At 38.2% G+C, this 22582-nt stretch overlaps 1 protein-coding gene across 1 annotated transcript in view; it reads right to left on the bottom strand.

The window, feature by feature from the left end:
* Positions 1-18089, bottom strand: part of TINAG (tubulointerstitial nephritis antigen) — a 111100-nt gene extending 93011 nt beyond the window's left edge. Inside the window, exon 1 of the mRNA XM_049894596.1 lies at positions 17735-18089. Within this exon, the coding sequence (XP_049750553.1) occupies positions 17735-18089 (355 nt within the window). The remainder of the gene's footprint in view (positions 1-17734) is intronic.
* Between the last annotated feature and the right edge of the window lie 4493 nt (positions 18090-22582).

Genomic DNA, 22582 nt, shown 5'->3' with positions numbered 1-22582 from the left:
ATCATAAGCACTAAATCTAATGTTAACAAGAGATCTGTTTCTTGGGCATCCTTCCCTAATATCAAGCCAGAATTAACTATGAGAAACCACTTTCACTCTAATCTCACTTGAGAGTTGGAATAAACTATAGTCAAGTCGCACAGCATAACTGATGTAATTGGTCTCACTGAAGTAAGCACGTGAAAAACATTGAAGTGGGAAATGTGTTACTTATATTTTACCATAAAAATAAAAACATAAAAATGTATAAACCATAATCAGTTATATCTGACCCTGGTCAAGGCGATGACATAGTGAAGCATCAGCTTCTACACAATTCAGACACACAGTCCACTCCTTTGCTTTAATCCTTCCCAAGTTTGGTGTACCTTTCATTCCCCATAGAGCATTTAGAGATCTTTTAATGTATAAATCATGCCACTCCCCGCTAAATATCCTTCAATTGTTTCCCATCTAATCTAGAATAAAATCCAAACTTCTTACCATGGCCTACAAGCCTTATCCAAAATATCTCTGCCCACGCCTCTGTCCTCACCATTCCCGCTGTGCTGGCTGGAGTGAAGGTTCCCCAGAGCAATGAAGGGTTAGCATGATAGTAGCAAACAGAGAAGTAAATGGATATATTTTGGAGGTAGAGCCAACAGGATTTGCTCACAGATTGAGCTTGGGGAATAAGGAAGAAACATCAAGGATATTTCATTAGGAATTGGGCTTGAGCAATACAGGAACAGTGAAACTATTACGCAAATAAGGAGCAGGCTTGTAGCAAGAAATCAAGAGTTCTGCTTTGCATGTTTTAGATTTAGGTTAGATCTAGATTAGTCATTCTAAAGGAGATGTCAAATAAGCAGTATTTTATGGAAGTCCAGAGTTAATTAAGGACTGCAGCAGTAATTTGGAAGATATCAACATTTGTGGATTTTTTAAAAGCCTTGATACTAAATAAGAAGACGCTGGGCAAAGTATACGTAGGTCAGAGAAAGGTGTCTAGGACTGAGCTCAAAACACTCCAGCAGACAGACAGGCATCCAGCAGAGGAAACTGGAAAGGAGTGGCTTTTGAGGAAGCAATGAATTCAGGAGAGGGTGGTGTCATGGAAATCAAGAGAATAAAGTATTTCATACAAGCAGTTGTCAACTTTGAGGAATATTGCTGAGGGGTCAAGAAAAGAACAGACATCTGAAAATTGCCATGAGGTAACATGCAAGTCGACACTAAATTTTCAAAGAGAGGTTTCAGTGAAGTAGCAGGGAGCGATGTCCTGTAGGAATGGGCTGATGAGAGACTTTTTAGTAAGGAAGCAAAACATTTCTTTGAAATATTTTGCCATCAAAGGAAAGATAGAAGTGGAGTGATAGCTGGTTAAGGACATGGAGTTAAGCATAGTTTTTTTAAAGTTAAAAGATACATAAACACTTCTTTTAAAGTTAAAAGATACACATATATTGTGGAGGCTCTGCCTCCAAAATATATCCATTCATTTCAGAGAGAAGGAGAAAATGATACTACAGGAGAGAGACAAAGAGGGAGAGAGAGAGAGAGGAAGAGTATTGCAAGAATATATTGAAAAGACAAGAGAGGATGGAATTAAGCACTCAAGAGGAGGAATCCACTCCGTTTAGGAGTAACACAAATGGAAGTAGTTGAAAACTACAGTAGTTGAGAAATGAGAGAATTACTATCTGATGGCTTTATTGTCTCAGTGAAATCTGTATGAAGCCCTCAGAGTGAGTTAGTCAAATCTGTTACTCATGTAGCATCTTGACAAAGAGAAATCTAATGACAGTTAAAGTTAAGGGAGTTTTTAAAATGCAGCAGCCTCTAAAACAAAAGTAGGCAAATCAGAATTTAGAGAGTGAAATAGTTAGTCTTAATTGATTTGAGAAAAAAATAATATGATGTCTGTAATTTATTTTAAAATGCTTCAGCATAGGCACTATGTTATAAATATCTATGCTGTTCTGAGCTTCATTTTAGGGCCTCGGTTACTTGCTCTAATGAGGAATCCACACCCCAGGGGTGATCAGGAGCATTCACTTTGAAAGGCCAGACTCCAGGACAGCTGTTACAAGTGTTTCCATTATCCATGTTTTGATCAACACTAGAGCCTTTGAGTATTAGTATAATGAATGTCAGAAATGGGCTTTCATTGGTAAAATTAGTAACTTATTAATCAGCATAATGGATATAAGTAATCCACTCTTATTGGTTAAATTAATAGTTTTCAATTTATGCGGATTAGCTAAAATATTTTGAAGTTACTACCCACCTTTTATACCTCAGAGTTTATATGTATCTCTCAAGGCAAAAAGCCTAAACTCTTAGACCTGGTACCATAGGATTGATCTATAAACACCCCTGTATTCAGCCACTGGGCAGGAAGATTTCTCCTTCGTTGGTACCCACAGTAAAAGTAACAGAGTTCTACCTCCATAATATTATCACATGAGCTTCCAGGAAATTTTTTACCCAGGATGAACATGAGAACACATTTAAGACAGTGTCTTGAGACTTCCCAAAGCTTACTAATTGGTTTGTTTGTACCTCCTTTCCATATATATTTTTGTAACTACTGGGATGTGTGGCAGAATTTGGACTGTGATTTGTCATCACTTTTTTTATAATCTAGTTAAGTAGGTTGTGAAGGAATAACTCATCCAATTCAACATGTCAGTAGCCTACATTTTTAATCAATAAGACATAAAGTAGTGAGGAATCAAATTAGCTTAATTCTGTCCACAACAAAATGTGTAGTGGGTTCCTTCTTTAAGATATGTTAGACCAAAAGATGCTGTCTAGAAAATCCATTTAGGCTCTGATTCAAACCCTATCATTTGTGTTCTGTCTCTGACATTTGAAATTCTCCAAATACTAGAAGTTACCATCAGTTATGCAGGAAAAAAAAGAAAGAAAGATTTACTGAGACTTCCTACTTCTAGTTTATACAAAAGTGACTTATTTATTTTTTTAATCCTTAAGACAATATACATAGTTTTACATCATGGATTTAAGAAAGCTTTGAGGGTAGAGGATAGTAGAGAGAACTAGACAATACCATGTAACTAGACAATTTTAAAAATAGCATTTAATAGATCAGTGTACAGCATAGCATCTCAGAGGAAAGTTGCTTTATACAAGCATAAAAATAGTATAATTTATCATTTTTTTATTTCAGTTAATTTTCCACATATTTCAATGTAGTATAGTACTATTGTTTTCAGCCAGTTACTTTCATACAAGGGGAAGTAAAAGAAAAAAATTTTTCTTTAGTAATAGCAATTATAGTATAATATAAACTATTTGGTACTAAATAAAATGATTAATTGTATCTTTCCATAATGAGTACGGTAAAAAGTACACCTGGAACATAAGTTCTACCAAAAATGTGACCCTAAATTAAACTCTTAGCAAAATTCCTTCTCTCAAGCAAAAATGGACATTGAAGAAGTAACAATTATTTTTCTGAATGGGATATGCATCTCAAGAAAAACTCGGAGAGGCAGTTCCAAGATGGCAGAGTAGTCAGATGCTTCTGGTGATCCCTCTTACAACAAAGACCCAAAAAAAAAATTCAACGATTATATATATGACAAACTAAGAGCCCTGAATGTCAAAGGCAGAGTTAGAAAATGTACTGAGAGGCAGGGGTAGGGAGAGACAGATAGAAGCAGCAAGAAGTTGCCTGACCTGATTCGGAAGGAACCCTCAGGCATGCTGACTGGAGCAACTGTAGTGGAGCTGGTGGTAGAGCTCTGGACGTGGTTTCCTCAGGGAGAGACTGCGAACTGCATAGCCTACTCATACCTCCGGAACCAGAGAAGAGCGCACCTCTCAGCAAAAGCTAAGTACTTGCATTTATTTTACTTCACCCTCAGCCCCTAAGCCTGCTTCAGTGACTGTTGATTTCCCTGAGCCTGACATAGGTCCTGCGGTGCATCCTGAGCCATTCTCCCACCCTGGAGAAAGAATAAATTAACAATTGGGGGAAAAGATAATCTGCTAGCTCCACTAAGCTGGGGAGCTCTGGACAAAAGCAGCTCTTGTCCAGGCACAAACAGTCCATGGGCTTTGAATATTTTTCACCCCTGCATGGACCTGTGTGGGCCTATTTCAGGAGAATAGGCCCTTGTTGGCAGACTGCAATTGTTTCAGGTTTTCAGCAGAGAGGTGTTTTTTTATGTTTGACACCACTTTGCCTATTAAACAGGGTCCTTACCTACCCACATCAGGGGCCGAAGGACTGGAGGCTCCACCCTCATCACCTAGCTATCTGTAACAGAAGTCCAAGGATAAGTGGTACCTCCTAGTCCTTACAACCAAAAGCAGTGGGTGCCCATGGTCCGGCTACAGAACCCACCCACCTGTGTGCTTTAGGCAACAGGAACATGTTTTCCTCACAGACACTCGGGGCATAGTTGTCAGCCCCCTGCCTTATTCAGAGTGTGACCACCTGCTGAAACCAGATACCTGTGCCTACACCAATCACCACTGTCCCTGTAAGACTGTAGGACAGAGCCTGCACCATATAGCACACACTTGATGACCAACTACCTGGACACCTAAGCTGAATCCATACAAGAAAAGTGAATGGACTCCTAGGCTCACATACCTGGTATCAGCTGTAGCCATCTGGTGACAAGATGTTAGAGCTTCAAAGGCAAAAATAATCAAGCTAGCTCACTCAAGCAGCCTATTTGGGCATATCAAAACAAAACAAAGCAAGAAGCTAAGATACAGTAAGCAAACATAAAGTAAATTAATACAATAACTTATAGCTGGCTCGGAGACAACAGTCAATATCAAATTACATAAAGAACCAGACCATGATCACTTCAACAAGCTCTCAAAACAATCAAGAAATCTTCTGAATGATGGTGTCTTACTGGAATTACCAGATGTAGAATACAAAAGATTAATACACAGAAGTGTTCAAGACTTTAGGAATGACATCAGGCAAAACACAGAACAAGCTAAAGAGCAAAGAGATAAAGCAGTTGAGGAAATTAAGAAGGTTATATAAGAACATAATGAAAATTTTAACAGGCTGCAAGAATCCATACAGAGACAATAATCAGAAATTCAGAACCTTAACAATAAAATTTCAGAATGAGAAAAACTCAATAGACAGTCAGAGGTGTGGAATTGAGGAAATGAAAGGCAGAATTAGTAATACTGAAGATAAAACACCTGGCAACCATGTATTCGAAAAAGAATCAGATAAAAGAATTTTAAAAAATGAAGAAACCTAAGAATCATGTGGGACTGTATCAAGAGAAATAACCTACAAGTGATTATAGAACCAGAACAGGGAAGGATAACAGAAAATACAGAGAGAATTGCTGAAGATTTGTTGGCGCAAAACTTCCCTGATATCATGAGACATGAGAAAATATCTATCCAAGACACTCATCGAACTCCACATAAGGTAGATTTCAAAAGAAAGTCATCAATACATACTATAATGAAACTTGCCAAAACCAAAGATAAAGAGAGAATTTCAAGAGTGGGTAGGGATAAACGAAAAGTCCCCTACAGAGAGGTTGGGGCCAAGATGGCTGACTAGGTAGACGCTACCTCGGATCCCTCTTGCAACAAAGACTCGTAAAAACAAGTGAATCGATCACATACATGACAATCTACGAACCCTGAACAACAAACACAGATTTAAAGAGTTGACCTGAGTGACAGAGACGGAGAACGAACAACTACGGGGAAGCAGCGACTGTTTTTGGAGCCTGGAGCCAGCGTCCCAGTCAGTGATGGCTCGGAGACAGCAGTCAATATCAAACCACATAAAGAAGCAGACCATGACAGCTTCTACAACCCCCTAAACAAAGGAATCGAAATCTTTCCCAAATGAAGATACAGTCCTGGAATTATCAGATACAGAATATAAAAAACTAATTTACAGAATGCTTCAAGACATCAGGGATGACCTCAGAAATGAAATAAGGCAAACTGCAGAAAAAGCCAAGGAACACACTGATAAAACAGTTGAAGAACTCAAAAAGATTATTCAAGAACATAGTGGAAAAATTAATAAGTTGCAAGAATCCATAGAGAGACAGCACGCAGAAATCCAAAAGATTAACGATAAAATTACACAATTAGACAACGTAATAGGAAGTCAGAGGAGCAGACTCGAGCAATTAGAATGCAGACTGGGACATCTGGAGGACCAGGGAATCAACACCAACATAGCTGAAAAAAAAATCAGATAAAAGAATTAAAAAAAATGAAGAAACCCTAAGAATCATGTGGGACTCTATTAAGAAGGATAACTTGCATGTGATTGGAGTCCCAGAACAGGGAGGGAGGACAGAAAACACAGAGAAAATAGTTGAAGATCTGCTGACAGAAAACTTCCCTGAAATCATGAAAGACGAAAGGATATCTATCCAAGACGCTCATCGAACCCCATTTAAGATTGATCCAAAAAGAAAAACACTAAGGCCTATTATCATCAAACTTGCCAAAACCAAAGATAAAGAGAAAATTTTAAAAGCAGCCAGGGAGAAAAGAAAGGTCTCCTTCAAGGGAGAATCAATAAGAATAAGTTCAGACTACTCAGCAGAAACCATGCAGGCAAGAAGGCAATGGGATGACATATACAGAGCACTGGAGGAGAAAAACTGCCAACCAAGGATCATATATCCAGCAAAACTCTCTCTGAAATATGAAGGCGAAATTAAGATATTTACAGATAAACACAAGCTTAGAGAATTTGCAAAAACCAAACCAAAGCTACAAGAAATACTAAAGGAAATTGTTTGGTCGGAAAACCAATAATATCAGATACCAGCACAACACAAGGTCACAAAACAGAACATCCTGATATCAACTCAAATAGGGAAATCACAAAAACAAATTAAGATTAATTAAAAAAAAATGGTCAAAACAGGGAATCATTGAAGTCAATATGTAAAAGATCACAGTAATCAAAAAGAGGGACCAAATACAGGTGGCATAGAACTGCCATATGGAGAGGGATACAAGGCGATATAGGACAATACAAGTTAGGTTTTAATTTAGAAAAATAGGGGTAAATATTAAGGTAACCACAAAGAGGTATAACAACTCCATAACTCAAAATAAAGGCCAAGAAAAACGTAACGACTCAACAAACATGAAGTCAAATACTATGAAAATGAGGATCTCACAATTTACAAAGAAAAATGTCTCAGCACAAAAAAGTAAGTGGAAAAATGAAATTGTCAACAACACACATAAAAAGGCATCAAAATGACAACACTAAACACTTATCTATAATTATGCTGAATGTAAATGGACTAAATGCACCAATAAAGAGACAGAGAGTCTCAGACTGGATAAAGAAACATGATCCGTCTATATGCTACCTACAAGAGACACACCTTAGACTTAGAGACACAAACTAAAACTCAAAGGATGGAAAAAAATATATCAAGCAAACAATAAGCAAAAAAGAAGAGGAGTAGCAATATTAATCTCTGACAAAACAGACTTTAAACTTAAATCCACCACAAAGGATAAAGAAGGACACTACATAATGATAAAAGGGACAATTGATCAGGAAGATATAACCATATTAAATATTTATGCACCCAATGACAGGGCTGCACGATACATAAAACAAACTTTAACAGAACTGAAAAGTGAGATAGACACCTCCACAATTACAGTAGGAGACTTCAACACACAACTTTCGGAGAAGGACAGGATATCCAGTAAGAAGCTCAATAAAGACACGGAAGACCTAATTACAACAATCAACCAACTTGACCTCATTGACTTATACAGAACTCTCCACCCAACTGCCGCAAAGTATACTTTTTCTTCTAGCGCACATGGAACATTCTCTAGAATAGACCACATATTAGGTCATAAAACAAACCTTTGCAGAATCCAAAACATCGAAATATTACAAAGCATCTTCTCAGACCACAAGGCAATAAAACTAGAAATCAATAAGAAAAAAACTAGGGAAAAGAAATCAAATACTTGGAAACTGAACAATACCCTCCTGAAGAAAGACTGGGTTATAGAAGACACCAAGGAGGGAATAAGGAAATTCATAGAATGCAACGAGAATGAAAACACTTCCTATCAAAACCTCTGGGACACAGCAAAAGCAGTGCTCAGAGGCCAATTTATATCAATAAAGGCACACATACAAAAAGAAGAAAGAGACAAAATCAGAGAACTGTCCCTACAACTTGAACAAATAGAAAGTGAGCAACAAAAGAATCCAACAGGCACCAGAAGAAAACAAATAATAAAAATTAGAGCTGAACTAAATGAATTAGAGAACAGAAAAACAATTGAAAGAATTAACAAAGCCAAAAGCTGGTTCTTTGAAAAAATTAACAAAATTGATAAACCATTGGCTAGACTGACTAAAGAAATACAGGAAAGGAAACAAATAACCCGAACAAGAAACGAGAAGGACCACATCACAACAGACCCAATTGAAATTAAAAGAATCATATCAGATTATTATGAAAAATTGTACTCTAACAAATTTGCAAACCTAGAAGAAATGCATGAATTCCTGGAAAAACACTACCTACCTAAACTAACACAATCAGAAGTAGAACAACTAAATAGACCCATAACAAAAAAAGAGATTGAAACGGTAATCAAAAAACTCCCAACAAAAAAAAAGCCCTGGCCCAGATGGCTATACTGCAGAGTTCTACCAAATTTCAGAGAAGAGATAACACCACTACTACTGAAGGTATTTCAAAGCATAGAAAATGACGGAATACTACCCAACTCATTCTATGAAGCCACCATCTCCCTGATACCAAAACCAGGCAAAGACATCACAAAAAAAGAAAATTACAGACCTATATCCCTCATGAACATAGATGCAAAAATCCTCAACAAAATTCTAGCCAATAGAATTCAACAACATATCAAAAAAATAATTCACCCTGACCAAGTGGGATTTATACCAGGTACGCAAGGCTGGTTTAATATTAGAAAAACCATTAATGTAATCCACCACATAAAAAAAACAAAAGACAAAAACCACATGATCTTGTCAATTGATGCAGAAAAGGCATTTGACAAAGTCCAACACCCATTTATGATAAAAACTCTCAACAAAATAGGAATTGAAGGAAAATTCCTCAACATAATAAAGGGCACCTATGCAAAGCCAACAGCCAACATCACTCTAAATGGAGAAAGCCTGAAAGCATTTCTCTTGAGAACGGGAACCAGACAAGGATGAACTTTATCACCGCTCTTATTCAACATTGTGCTAGAAGTCCTAGCCAGAGCAATTAGGCTAGACAAAGAAATAAAGGGCATCCGGATTGGCAAAGAGGAAGTAAAATTATCTCTATTTGCAGATGACATGATCTTATACACAGAAAACCCCAAGGAATCCTCCAGAAAACTACTGAAGCTAATAGAAGAGTTTGGCAGAGTCTCAGGTTATAAGACAAACATACAAAAATCACTTGGATTCCTCTACATCAACAAAAAGAACATCGAAGAGGAAATAACCAAATCAATACCATTCACATAGCCCCCAAGAAGATAAAATACTTGGGAATAAATGTTACCAAGGATGTAGAAGACCTATACAAAGAAAACTACAAAGCTCTACTACAAGAAATTCAAAAGGACATACTTAAGTGGAAAAACATACCTTGCTCATGGATAGGAAGACTTAACATAGTAAAAATGTCTATTCTACCCAAAGCCATCTATACATACAATGCAATTCCGATCCAAATTCCAATGTCATTTTTTAAGGTGATAGAGAAACAAATCACCAACTTCATATAGAAGGGAAAGAAGCCTCGGATAAGCAAAGCATTACTGAAAAAGAAGAAGAAAGTGGGAGGCCTCACTCTACCTGATTTCAGAACCTATTATACAGCCACAGTAGTCAAAACAGCCTGGTACTGGTACAACAACAGACACATAGACCAGTGGAACAGAATTGAGAACCCAGATATAAATCCATCCACATATGAGCAGCTGATATTTGACAAAGGACCAGTGTCAATTAATTGGGGAAAAGAAAGCCTTTTTAACAAATGGTGCTGGCATAACTGGATATCCATTTGCAAAAAAATGAAACAGGACCCATACCTCACACCATGCACAAAAACTAACTCCAAGGGGATCAAAGACCTAAACATAAAGACCAAAACGATAAAGATCATGGAAGAAAAAATAGGGACAACCCTAGGAGCCCTAATACAAGGCATAAACAGAATACAAAACATTACCAAAAATGATGAAGAGAAACCAGATAACTGGGAGCTCCTAAAAATCAAACACCTATGCTCATCTAAAGACTTCGCCAAAAGAGTAAAAAGACCACCTACAGATTGGGAAAGAATTTTCAGCTATGACATCTCCGACCAGCGCCTGATCTCTAAAATCTATATGATTCTGTCAAAACTCAACCACAAAAAGACAAACAACCCAATCAAGAAGTGGGCAAAGGATATGAACACACACTTCACTAAAGAAGATATTCAGGCAGCTAACAGATACATGAGAAAATGCTCTCGATCATTAGCCATTAGAGAAATGTAAATTAAAACTACGATGAGATTCCATCTCACTCCAACAAGTCTGGCATTAATCCCAAAAACACAAAATAATAAATGTTGGAGAGGCTGCGGAGAGATTGGAACTCTTATACACTGCTGGTGGAATGTAAAATGGTACAACCACTTTGGAAATCTATCTGGCGTTATCTTAAACAGTTAGAAATAGAACTACCATACAACCCAGAAATCCCACTCCTCGGAATATACCCTAGAGAAATAAGAGCCTTCACACAAACAGATATATGCCAACCCATGTTTATTGCAGCTCTGTTTACAATAGCAAAAAGCTGGAAGCAACCAAGGTGTCCATCAATGGATGAATGGTTAAATAAATTGTGGTATATTCATACAATGGAATACTACGCATCGATAAAGAACAGTGACGAATCTGTGAAACATTACATAACATGGAGGATCCTGGAAGGCATTATGCTGAGCGAAATTAGTCAGAGGCAAAAGGACAAATATTGTATAAGACCACTATTATAAGATCTTGAGAAATAATATAAACTGAGAAGAACACAAACTTTTGTGGTTATGAGCGGGGGAGGGAGGGTGGGAGAGGGTTTTTTACTGATTAATTAGTAGATAAGAACTGCTTTAGGTGAAGGGAAGGACTATACTCAATACATGGAAGGTCAGCTCAACTGGACTGGACCAAAAGCAAAGAAATTTCCGGGATAAACTGAATGCTTCAAAGGTCAGCGGAGCAAGGGCGGGGGTTTGGGGACCATGGTTTAAGGGGACTTCCAAGTCAATTGGCAAAATAATTCTATTATAAAAACATTCTGCATCCCACTTTGAAATGTGGCGTCTGGGGTCTTAAATGCTAACAAGCGGCCATCTAAGATGCATCAATTGGTCTCAACCCACCTGGAGCAAAGGAGAATGAAGAACACCAAGGTCACACGATAACTAAGAGCCCAGGAGACAGAAAGGGCCACAAGAACCAGAGACCTACATCATCCTGAGACCAGAAGAACTAGTTGGTGCCCGGCCACAATCGATGACTGCCCTGACAGGGAACACAACAGAGAACCCCTGAGGGAGCAGGAGATCAGTGGGATGCAGACCCCAAATTTTCTTAAAAAGACCATAATTAATGGTCTGACTGAGACTAGAGGAAACCTGGCGGACATGGACCTCAAACCTCCTGTTGGCCCAGGACAGGAACCATTCCCGAAGACAACTCATCAGACATGAAAGGGACTGGACAGTGGGTAGGAGAGAGATGCTGATGAAGAGTGAGCTAATTATATCAGGTGGACACTTGAGACTGTGTTGGCATCTCCTGTCTGGAGGGGGGATGGGAGGGTAGAGAGAGTTGGAAGCTGGCAAAATTGTCACTAAATGATAGAGTGGAAGGGCTGACTCATTAGGGGGAGAGGAAGTGGGAGTACGGAGTAAGGTATATATAAACTTATACGTGACAGTCTGACTTGATTTGTAAACATTCACTTGAAGCTCAATAAAAGTTAATAAAAAAGTAGTAAAATGAAACTCTCAACACACAAAAAAGGCATCAAAATGACAGCACTAAACTCATACCTATCTATAATCACGCTAAATGTAAATGGCTTAATGCACCAATAAACAGACAGAGTTGCAGATTCGATAAAAAAACATAATCCAGCTATATTCTGCTACAAGTGACGCACCTTAGACTTAAAGTAACAAACTAAAACTCAAAATGGGAAAAAAAAAAAATCAAGTAAACAACAATCAAAAAACAACAGAAGTGGCAATACTAATTTCTGAAAAAGCAGACTTCAAAGTTAAATCACCACAAAGGAAAAGGAAAGACACTATCTAATGACTAAAGGGAGATTATCAAACAAAACCAGGAGGATATTACCATATTAAATATTTATGCACCCAATGAAAGTCTTCAAGATACCTAAAATAATCACTAACAGCATTGAAAAGTGAGACAGATCGCTCCACAATATTAGAAGGAGACTTCAACGCACCACTTTCAGTGAAGGACAGAACATCCAGAAAGATGCTCAGGGAAGAGCTAAATGCCAAAATGACCTCACAGACATATACAGAACAGTCCACCCAACAGCAGACAAGTATACTTTCTTTTCCAAAGCACATGGAACAGTCTCTAGAATAGATCACATATTAGGCCATAAAGCAAGCTTTAACAGAATCCAAAATATTGAAATATTAGAAGACATCTTCTCTGACCAGAAAGCCATAAAACTAGAAGCCAATAACAGAAAAAGTAGGGAAAAGAAGACAAACACATGGAAACTGAAAAGCACTTTGCTCAAAAACTATTGAATTATAGAACAAATTAAGGATGGAATAAAGAAATTCATAGAATCCAAGGAGAATGAAAACACTTCCCATCAGAACCTTTGGGACACAGCGAACGCAGTGCTCAGAGGTCAATTTATTGAAATAAATGCACACATACAAAAAGAGGAAAGGGCCAAAATCAAGGAATTATCCTACAACTTGAACAAATAGAAAGAGAGCAACAAAAGAAACACTTAGGCACCAGAAGAAAGCAAATAATAAAAATTAGTTTGTTGCTTCCTTAAAAAGCTAGAAATAGAACTACCATGCAATCCAGCAATTGCTCTCCTTTGAATATATCCTAGAGAAATAAGAACCTCCACACAAACAGATATATGCACACCCATGTTCACAGCAGCACTGTTTACAATAGCAAAAAGATGGAAGCAACCAAGGTGCCCATCAACAGATGAATACAGAAATAAATTATGGTATAGTCACACAATGGAATACTATGCAACTATTAAGAACAATGATGAATCTGAAACATAACCTGGAGGAATCTGGAAGACATTATGCTGAGTAAAATTAGTCAGTTACAGAAGGACAAATACTGTATGAGACCACTATTATAAGAAATCTAGATAAAGTTTAAACACAGAAGAAAATATTCTTTGATGGTTATGAGAGGGATATTCACTAACCAGATAATAAATAAAAATTATTTTAGGTGAAGGGAAGGGTAACACACAACACAGGGGAAGTCAGTACAACTGGACTAAACCAAAAGCAAAGAAATTTCCTGAATACAACCAAATGCTTTGAAGGCCAGAATAGCAGGAACGGGGGTCTGGGGACCATGGTTTCAGGGGACATCTAGGTCAACTGGCATAACAGAATATATTAAGAAAACATTCTTCATCCCACTTTCATGAGAGGCACCTGGGGTCTTAGCAAGTGGCCATCTAAGATGCATCTATTGGTCTCAACCTACCTGAAGCAAAGGAGAATGAAGAACACCAAAGACCTATGGTAAAGATGAGCCCAGGGGACAGAAAGGGCCACATAAACCAGAGACTCCATCAGCCTGAGACCAGAAGAACTAGATGGTGCCCAGCTACCACCAATCACTCTGCTGACAGGGAACACAACAGAGGATACCTGAGGGAGCAGGAGAACAGTGGGATGCAGATCTGAAATTCTCTTAAAAAGACTAGGCTTAATGGTCTGACTGAAACTGAAGGGACCCTGACAGTCATTGCCCCCAGACCCTTTGTTAGCCCAAGCTTGGAACCATTCCTGAAGCCAACTCTCCAGACAGGGATGGGACTGGACTATAAGATAGACAATGATACTGGTGAGTAGTGAGCTTCTTGGCTCAAGTAGATAGTTGAAACTATGTGGGCGACTCCTGTCTGGTGGCAAGATGAGAAGGAAGAAGGGGACAGGAGCTAGTTGAATGGACCCGGGGAATACAGGGTGGAGAGGAGGAATGTGCTGTCTCATTAGGAGTAGAGCAGCTAGGAGTACATAGCAAGGTGTGTATAATTTTTTGTATGAGAAACCGATATAATTTGTAAATTTTACCTAAAGCACAATAAATAAAATAAAATGAAAAATAAAGAGGATTCATATAAGTAAAAAAAAGGGCATATTAACTATGGAGGGAGATGGGAATGAGATAAAAGAAGATTAAATAGATACGTGATAGACAGACAGAGAGAGAGAAAGAGAGATGATAGAACCATCCGTAAATAAGAAAGAAACTTCATGGACCAATGACGATAGTATGCTGAGTAAAAATTAATTCAATGCTCTGCACTCACAGATGATAAGGAAAAAAAAAATTATTTAATTGATTAAAAACTATTGTCTATGTGGGCCAAAAAGCCGTATCTTTTGACTGGCAGGAAGCCAATGTGAGACCTTTAACACATAAGCTTCTTTTGCTGTCCAAGATTTAATCCTTCCTTACCTCTTTTCCCATCTACCTAATTGTTGATTCTGTACAGTGTAGTTTCTTATAACCTCATCCTGTGTGTACTACTTTCTCAGCCAGGAATTCTCAGACCTGCTCCTCTCATCTTGTTCCTTGGATTAATGCTCATTCTTTTTTTTTTTTTTTCATATGTTATATCTCAGCTCTAACCTGCCGGGTTCCATCATAGTGAGTACATTTGTCCCATAGCTATTACCTTATTGTGCTAAAATTCTCTCCTTATGTGTATTTCTCCTTTGTTAATTCCTCAAGGGTAAGCTATGTTTTATGAAGTTTCTACTTTCATCCATTTAAATCTACAGGCTTTAGTTCATTCCCACTGCTGCTACCCTAGCCCAGCTGCCATCTTTTCTTATCTCCCAGTACTGCTAAAAATGTGGTCTATAGATGAGCACAGGCCTGAGAAATGTTTGCTACTGGTCTACCAAGAATTAAGTACAAATAGTGAGGACAGGTCTATTGAAATTTTTATAGCAATTGGACATCATACAACATCCAAGCGCATGATTTCTATTTCACAAAAATAATTTCCATGAGGGATTGAAAATATAAAAAGGTGGTCATTTACCACAATAGCTTGAGAAGCACCTTCTAGAGTACTACAATCATCTATTACTTAATTTCTCCACTTCCACTTGTTTCTGCCTTCCAGTCTTCCAGCACAATCTTTAAACAATGCAAATATAACTTTTGTACTCAGAATTGGCCATTTAATTTGCAGGGCCCAGTGGAAAATAAAAAATTCAAGTCTGTCTTAGATACCTAGTGATGCTATAACAAAAAGAAATTTATTTTCTCACAGTTTAGGAGACTGGAAGTTCGAATTCAGGGTGCCAACTCTAGGGATAATGCTTTCTCTCTCTGTTGGCTCTGGAAGAAGGTTCTTGTTTCTTGGCTCCTTGTTGATCTTCATGTTGTAGGGCAACTGTCTTCCCCTATCTCTGCTTGGGCTTCCTCTCTTGCCTGCTTAATCCATTTTTTTTTTTTTTTTTTTTTTGGTATCTCAAAACAGATTGACTTAAGACACATCCTATGCTAATACTGTATCATTAACATAACAAAGGAAACCCATTCCCAAAGGGTATTACAACCACAAGCATAGGGGTTAAGACTGACAACATATATTTTGGTGGGACACAACTCAATATGTAACAGAACTCCTTACTTAAAAAAAAAAAATTATTAAGAATTTCAAAATGGCAACAGCATAGCATTAAACTGAATGTGGGGCTTTTCTGAGCATGAAGCCCTGTGCAACTGCACAGGTCAAACACCTGTGAAGCTCACTGTTTCTACTTAACATCTTCCGATGAGTTCTCATAAATCAGACTTAAGTCCAAATCTTTAACATGGCCTACATGGCGTGGCATAACCTGACTTCTAATCACTTCTCAAACCTCATCTCATGTCAACACCCAACCTCCTGGTCATTATTCTCTAGAAACGGTGACCTTCTTCCAGTTTCGAGATCATGCCAACGTCTTCACTCACAGGTCTGCAGCTCTCTGATGTCAACTCTTTTCCAGCTCACTCCCCCTCCCCCCTAAAGTCTCAGTTTAAAAGTCTTCACTCTCTGACCCATTCCCCTATCCAGGCTAATTTTGTATATTACATATTAAGGTTATATTCTGTTATACTTTCTCACAGTACCCTAAATGTTTCCCTCAGAGCATGCACCACAATTTGCAATTATTCAGTTAATTTGTTAAATATATGAACCCATCTCACTTGACAGTGACTTTCATGAGACCTTGTCTATTTTCTTCCCCATTGCTGCCTAGCACCAAGCTCAATACCTGGTGCAGTGGAGGTATTCAATCAATAATCGTTGGTGAATGACTAGTATAAGTGCCTAGTACGGTATCTGGCACTTAGTAGGATGAAATAAATGTTCATTGAACTATTTATTGGTAAGGACAAAGGCCTGGGATAAAAGACAGTTCTGTGGAAATCCCTAACATGACATACATATATGTGCCATGTAGAGATCTGATTCTGAAATGGGGATACTGAGTCCCTAGTTTATTTTAAGATAGTTGTCTTCTAAATGTAATTTCTAGTCACCATTGCCCCTTTATAGTAGTGTGATTAAATCTGTTTCTGCCCAAGACATTTGATGTGATGGGAGATAGAAGACTTCTGTTGTGAGGGCAGACAGAGCCTTAGAGGAGTGCAGCTGCAGGTTTTTATTTTTCCAAAGATTGGTTATATCAACCATTCTCCTATAATTAGAGAAAGATCGTGAATATCACTATCCTCCTTATGAATTATTTTTATTTATCCACTCAATCCTACCCCTTGATAATTACTTTATATGAAGCCCTCTTTTCCTTTTAATAGTTTAAAGAGTTCCAGACTGGCATAGTAAAACAACAGAAAGCAAAGACACATGAAGAACCTATTTGTTATTGTTTAAGCAAGGAGCGTAGCTGATGTCATTTTGTTTTTTGCCCTTATTTTAATGGCACTGCTAAATGACAGGTTCTAATTAATCCTAGGACATCCACAAGCTGCATAGAATAAAGAAAATATTTCATGAATCTGTAGATGCTCAGTCTTGTGACTTGCATGAGATTTTCTAAGAGATTACACTCCAAACAACTTGAAAGCCCTAATATCAATGCATTTTATAAGGAAAGAGTTTTAAGTAATCCTTGTGTTGAGTGAGTATTCAAAAAAAGGCTCCCAACCAGTACTCAAGCCGCCAGACCAGAACATTTCTGAATGTGCTGGTATGATGCAGGTACCCTGCATCTAAACAAAAGCACTTTAACAATCCCCCCCAAAAAATTTACCTTGGCAATCACAATAGAAGTACATACATTTAAAAAAAAGAAGCAGAAGGAAGAAAGAAAATAGAAAGAGTTTATCAGATCTTGTTTTTGTTATTATAGCTGGAATAATGCTTATACACAATCCCAAAGCCTACCTTCTGGATACCAAGGCTGTGCATGATCAGACCATTCTTCTTCTTCCCGGCAAAAGGACTTGTAATCAGGACAGCAATCAGAATTTTCCCTTTCACAGAATTTGTCACAGTAACACAGTGCATCCACCTCATAGAACTGAATGGCACAGCCATCATCTCTGTCTTTACAACAACCAAAATGTCTGCAGTATTGCTCTTTGAAAATGGCTCTTTTGAATCGAGTGCCTTCCAAAATGGTGTGATTTCTAGGCAAATAAGCTCCTGGGTTCACTTGTCTTTGAGATAAATACTGCTTTTCCATCCAAATTTCTGTGGTAAAATAGGAGAGGATTAAGATCTTGTATCCAGCCCACATTCTTTAGACGTCAGGTTCGGCTCCCACTTTCTGTTATGTCCACTGCCCTTGGCTTTGGGGGCTTCTCCTTGGAGCCTAAATTCTAATCATCAAGACACAACAGCCTGAACCCTGAAACTGATCCTTTACTTGAACCAAGCAAGCTTTTTCTAGTTAAACATTAATCAAGGACTTCAGTGTTTGCCCAAGATAATGTAAGTACTTGAAATAGACCATTGTCATTCCTCCAATGTTAAAAATTTATATTTCATATAATATAAACATTTTTCATCACCATAAAATTATCTACATAAAATCTTATGTGTAGATGATACATTAAATATGGCTTGCCCTCCCACCCCAAAAAATATATATTCCTAAATCAAAAACCTCCCTGGAATACACATGGCCCAAATTATGGCTATAATAACCACTGGTGAGATGCAGGAAACGCAAAAGTCAAAAACGCAATTATTCATTCCACCTACTTGCACTGCAACTAAAATCAAAGCTCTCTTGAGATTGCCTGCTAGGATCTGCCATATCAATAACAGTTGCTCTAAATCATGCCTAGTCACACACTAGGTTGATTTCCCATCTGTACCCCATTTATCTACCAGAAGCATTTTGATTTCAAGGCTTAGGTTATCCTAGCCTTATTCAGCTAGAAATTCCCTGAGGGTGACCTTAGTCCCGACTTGGCATGGATGTAGGCACCTGCAGTATTCGGAAGGCATTTTATAGGCAAGAAAATCTAGTACTCCTTGTTGTAGAGCTTGCAGGGGGAATAGAGTTGTGAAGAAAACTCAAAGGTCAACACATCTTTCATGTTTCTGTAGAGCTGTGCATTTACAGTGGGTCTTGCCCTAAGGCATTTATTCATTAACTACAATAACTCCCTTTGGATTAGGGATTTGTGACAACCAGATGATGATTCAGCAAGAGTAGCTGGATTGCCTAGTGGAAAGGGCCTGTCTTGGTAATCAGAAGACCTGGACTCTGATCTCCAAGCTACTCTTTAATTGGCTCTGTGACCTTGGGCTCACCACTTCTCTACGGTCCCAAGTCATTTGCCTATAAAACAAGGATCTTCCTCCCCAAGGGTAATTCACAATAGCAATTTTCAATTTTTTTCTCATCTTTTTTCCATAAATTATTCAACTCAGTCTTTTATCTTCATTTTATCACTATCTTCTAGCACCTTCTTCTCAGGCTATAAACTAGTACAGGTCTCTCTCTCTCTCTTTTAGTTGTACATCATCTTATATTATTCTCCATAATCTTCCAACCTCTCCAGTTCAGCAACTGCTGCCTCCTCTTCCTTGATATCCACTGAGCATTAAACTATGCAAAGTGTTGTCCGCTTTCCTACGTCACGATAAACTGTTGTCTGGAAAGTCTCCAACAATCTCCTAACATTCGATTCCCATGGATCTTGCCATGCTGTATTTATGTCATCTTTGTCATACATGAATCTTCTATAGCATTTAGCACTGTAGATCAAACTGGTTAAGAACAGACTAGCAGTATGTTTTTGGGAAAGTGGTGTAATCTCCCTACATCTCAATTTTATCATCTGCAAAACTTGGATAATATTTATTAGCACACAAATCAGTGAAAATTTAAATGAGATAACAATACAAAGTACTTAAAAAACAAAACCAAACCTGTTGCCATTGAGTCAGTTCCGACTCATAGCGACCCTATAGGACAGGGAGGAACTGCCCCATAGGATTTCCAAAGAGCAGCTGGTGGCTTAAACTGCCAGCCTTTTGGTTACCAGCCAATCTATCTCTAAATTGACATAAAGAAACCCTACAAAGAGACTTCACATTGAAGGTGGAATATTTGACACAAATTGTACTCCTAATGTATTCATTGGAAACCCTGGTGGTGTAGTGGTTAAGTGCTATGGCTGCTAACAAAAGGGTCGGCAGTTTGAATCTGCCAGGCACTCCTTGGAAACTCTATGGGGCAGTTCTACTCTGTCCTACAGGGTCACTATGAGTTGGAATCAGCTGGATGGCACTGGGTTTGCTTGTTTGTTTTATGTATTCATTTAGAACAGTGGTTCTAAAATGTGGGTGAGGCGATGATTTTGTCCCCAGGGTAAGTTTAACAATGTATGAAGACAGCTTTGATTGTCACAGCTAGGCAGGGGGTGATACTTGCACCTAGTGGGTAGAGGCCAGGGTTACTGCTAAACATTCTACAAAGCACAAGGCAGCTTCCCACAACAAAGAATTATCTGGTCCAAAATGTCATTAATGCCACAGTTGAGAAATCCTGGTTTAGACTAATTACAAAATTTAAAGGAAAGCAAATAAAAAACAATCTAACAAGAAACCAGATTTTAAAAATGCAATTTTCAAGCTGACTTGCAATTTAGAGTTACACAAACATTCATCAGAGGGTCCTAGGCTGAGTTGTTGCTTTACAATACTAGCTAATGACAGCAGTACATATACACTGGGGGTGCTCCCTCAAAAATTTGGGTGGAGTGCATGTATGACACAAAAAATTAGAGTCTACATTGCCACACCGTCCTGTACATTGACCTTTTTGCTTGGATGAGCTCCATTTTAGGTAAGAAGGACAATACTGCTCTCCCTTTTCTTGTGATTATTTTTACTGCCTCTAATGCACAAGGAATAATGGAGGGGATTAGCAGCCTCGATGATTTTACCTTGGGAAGAAGGAAGTCAATAAAATAACCTCCCTGTTACAGGATCTTAGCTAGACGCTATGAAAATGGACTGGTTACAAGTGATTAAACCAGCGATGGAGTGTTGGACGCCAACCCCGGTGTTCATTTCCCTAACCCATCCTGTCTTCCTAATTGTTCACTGACCCCTACTGGCTGAAGCCTTGCCTTAGCCCATGACATAGATTATCTTTCTAGGCCCTTCTCCAACACAGGGATTCCTGCAATAGGGGCAGAGTTCAACGGAAAGACCGTGGGGTTTTTCAATAATTGGTTCTGCATACAAGCAATGCTGAAGTTAAACTCCATTTTTCTGTAGGAGTTTACCAGTTAATATAGATTTGGTCTCTAATTATACATTGCTGAGAAAATTTAAAAAAAAAAAAAAAAACCATAACAGGCCCTTGAGGTGGAAAAGAGGATCTTGCAATATTTCCCCAACTGACAATACTTTAGAGTGCTGGGCCCAGGTCCAGGCTTTTAGCAGTTTTCCTCAAGGCCTTCTAATTTATCATTACAATCAAACAGGCACTTTGAGTTCTACTTTTCTCCCTTCTTTTTTTCTTTTTTCCCGATAGCAATTTCAACATCTTTTTCCATTTTTTATTTACCAACATAGAAGTGCATGGTCTAGAGATTTATGCATTGTGCAGCTGCAGATTAAGACAGGCTGCAGAGACATATATGGTCTAGACCATCAGGCACCAAAAAAAAAAAAACTCTAATGGGCCAAGATGGTGCATCTATTTAGGCCTGGAAAAACAAGGGAGACAGGGCCTAAGGCCTCACTTGCTTCCTACTTTGGTTGGAAGGCCTCCCACTGAGGTTTAGTGCAAATCTTTGCCTCATTGAGGGCAGAGGAGGGGCATTCCAACCTCATAATGTCAGGGCCCAGAAAGCAAAAGAAGGGAAATACATGAAGGTAATAGGGATAACAAAATACTATAAGAAAGCAAACTCAATAGAAAAAAAAAGTTATTAGAGGAAAAATGTTGTGCATATGAGTAAGAAGAAAATTTTCTTTTAGCACCAAAGTTCTAATTTCAATAAACAGAAAACAACGGGAAATGAAAAAATGTCGCTTCTAGAGCTAAGGAAGCTTTTAATTAGTAAGTTATTTCACAAGAAGCACTTGAAAATAAGAAATAGGCTTGCAATTTCATTCTCTTAGCATGCTTTGAGGAAAGGCAGTTGTATCTGCTCATTCTTTTACACTAAAATGTATGTTGGACTCCAAATGTATTCCAGGGACTGTGCTATATGCTGGGGATACACAAATTAATAAAATCTGAATCTAATCCTTAAAGACCAACCCAGGATAGCCAGGGAAGCCAACTTGTAGAGAAACCATTGCAAAGAGCTTTAATAAGGGTTATTACAGAGTTATGCATGATTTAACAAGGCACAATGGAAGGAGTGGTCAGCCTCTCCTAGTAGATGCTGAAATTGCTGTTGCAAGAAAAAAAAAAAATGCTGAGGAAATGGAGTTTTAATTGAGCTGTAAAGAGTAAGTAGGCTATTTGCTATGTAGAGTAGATAGAGTTCCCAGATTGAGAAACAGTATATACCACACTGCTTATTTGAAGAACTGGCAAAAGTCAGATTATTTTGGACCTTGAATGACAAGAACAAAGTAAGTATGGACTTGAAACGTGTAGACTTTAAAGGCAATTCTTTCTTCTTTAACTAACAGCACACACTTCCTTGGGGATCTGCTCTTCTCCCTTTCCATATAGTCCTGTGAGACTATCCATCATTGGTCTTCACCTTCATTGCTTACCAGACGTATCACATGACACAAGCTAAGTCA

Source organism: Elephas maximus, chromosome 1 (genome assembly GCF_024166365.1).
Source record: "Elephas maximus indicus isolate mEleMax1 chromosome 1, mEleMax1 primary haplotype, whole genome shotgun sequence".
Taxonomy (NCBI): domain Eukaryota; kingdom Metazoa; phylum Chordata; class Mammalia; order Proboscidea; family Elephantidae; genus Elephas; species Elephas maximus.
Note: the sequence above shows the minus strand (reverse complement) of the source record. Positions and strands in the feature narration are given on the sequence as shown.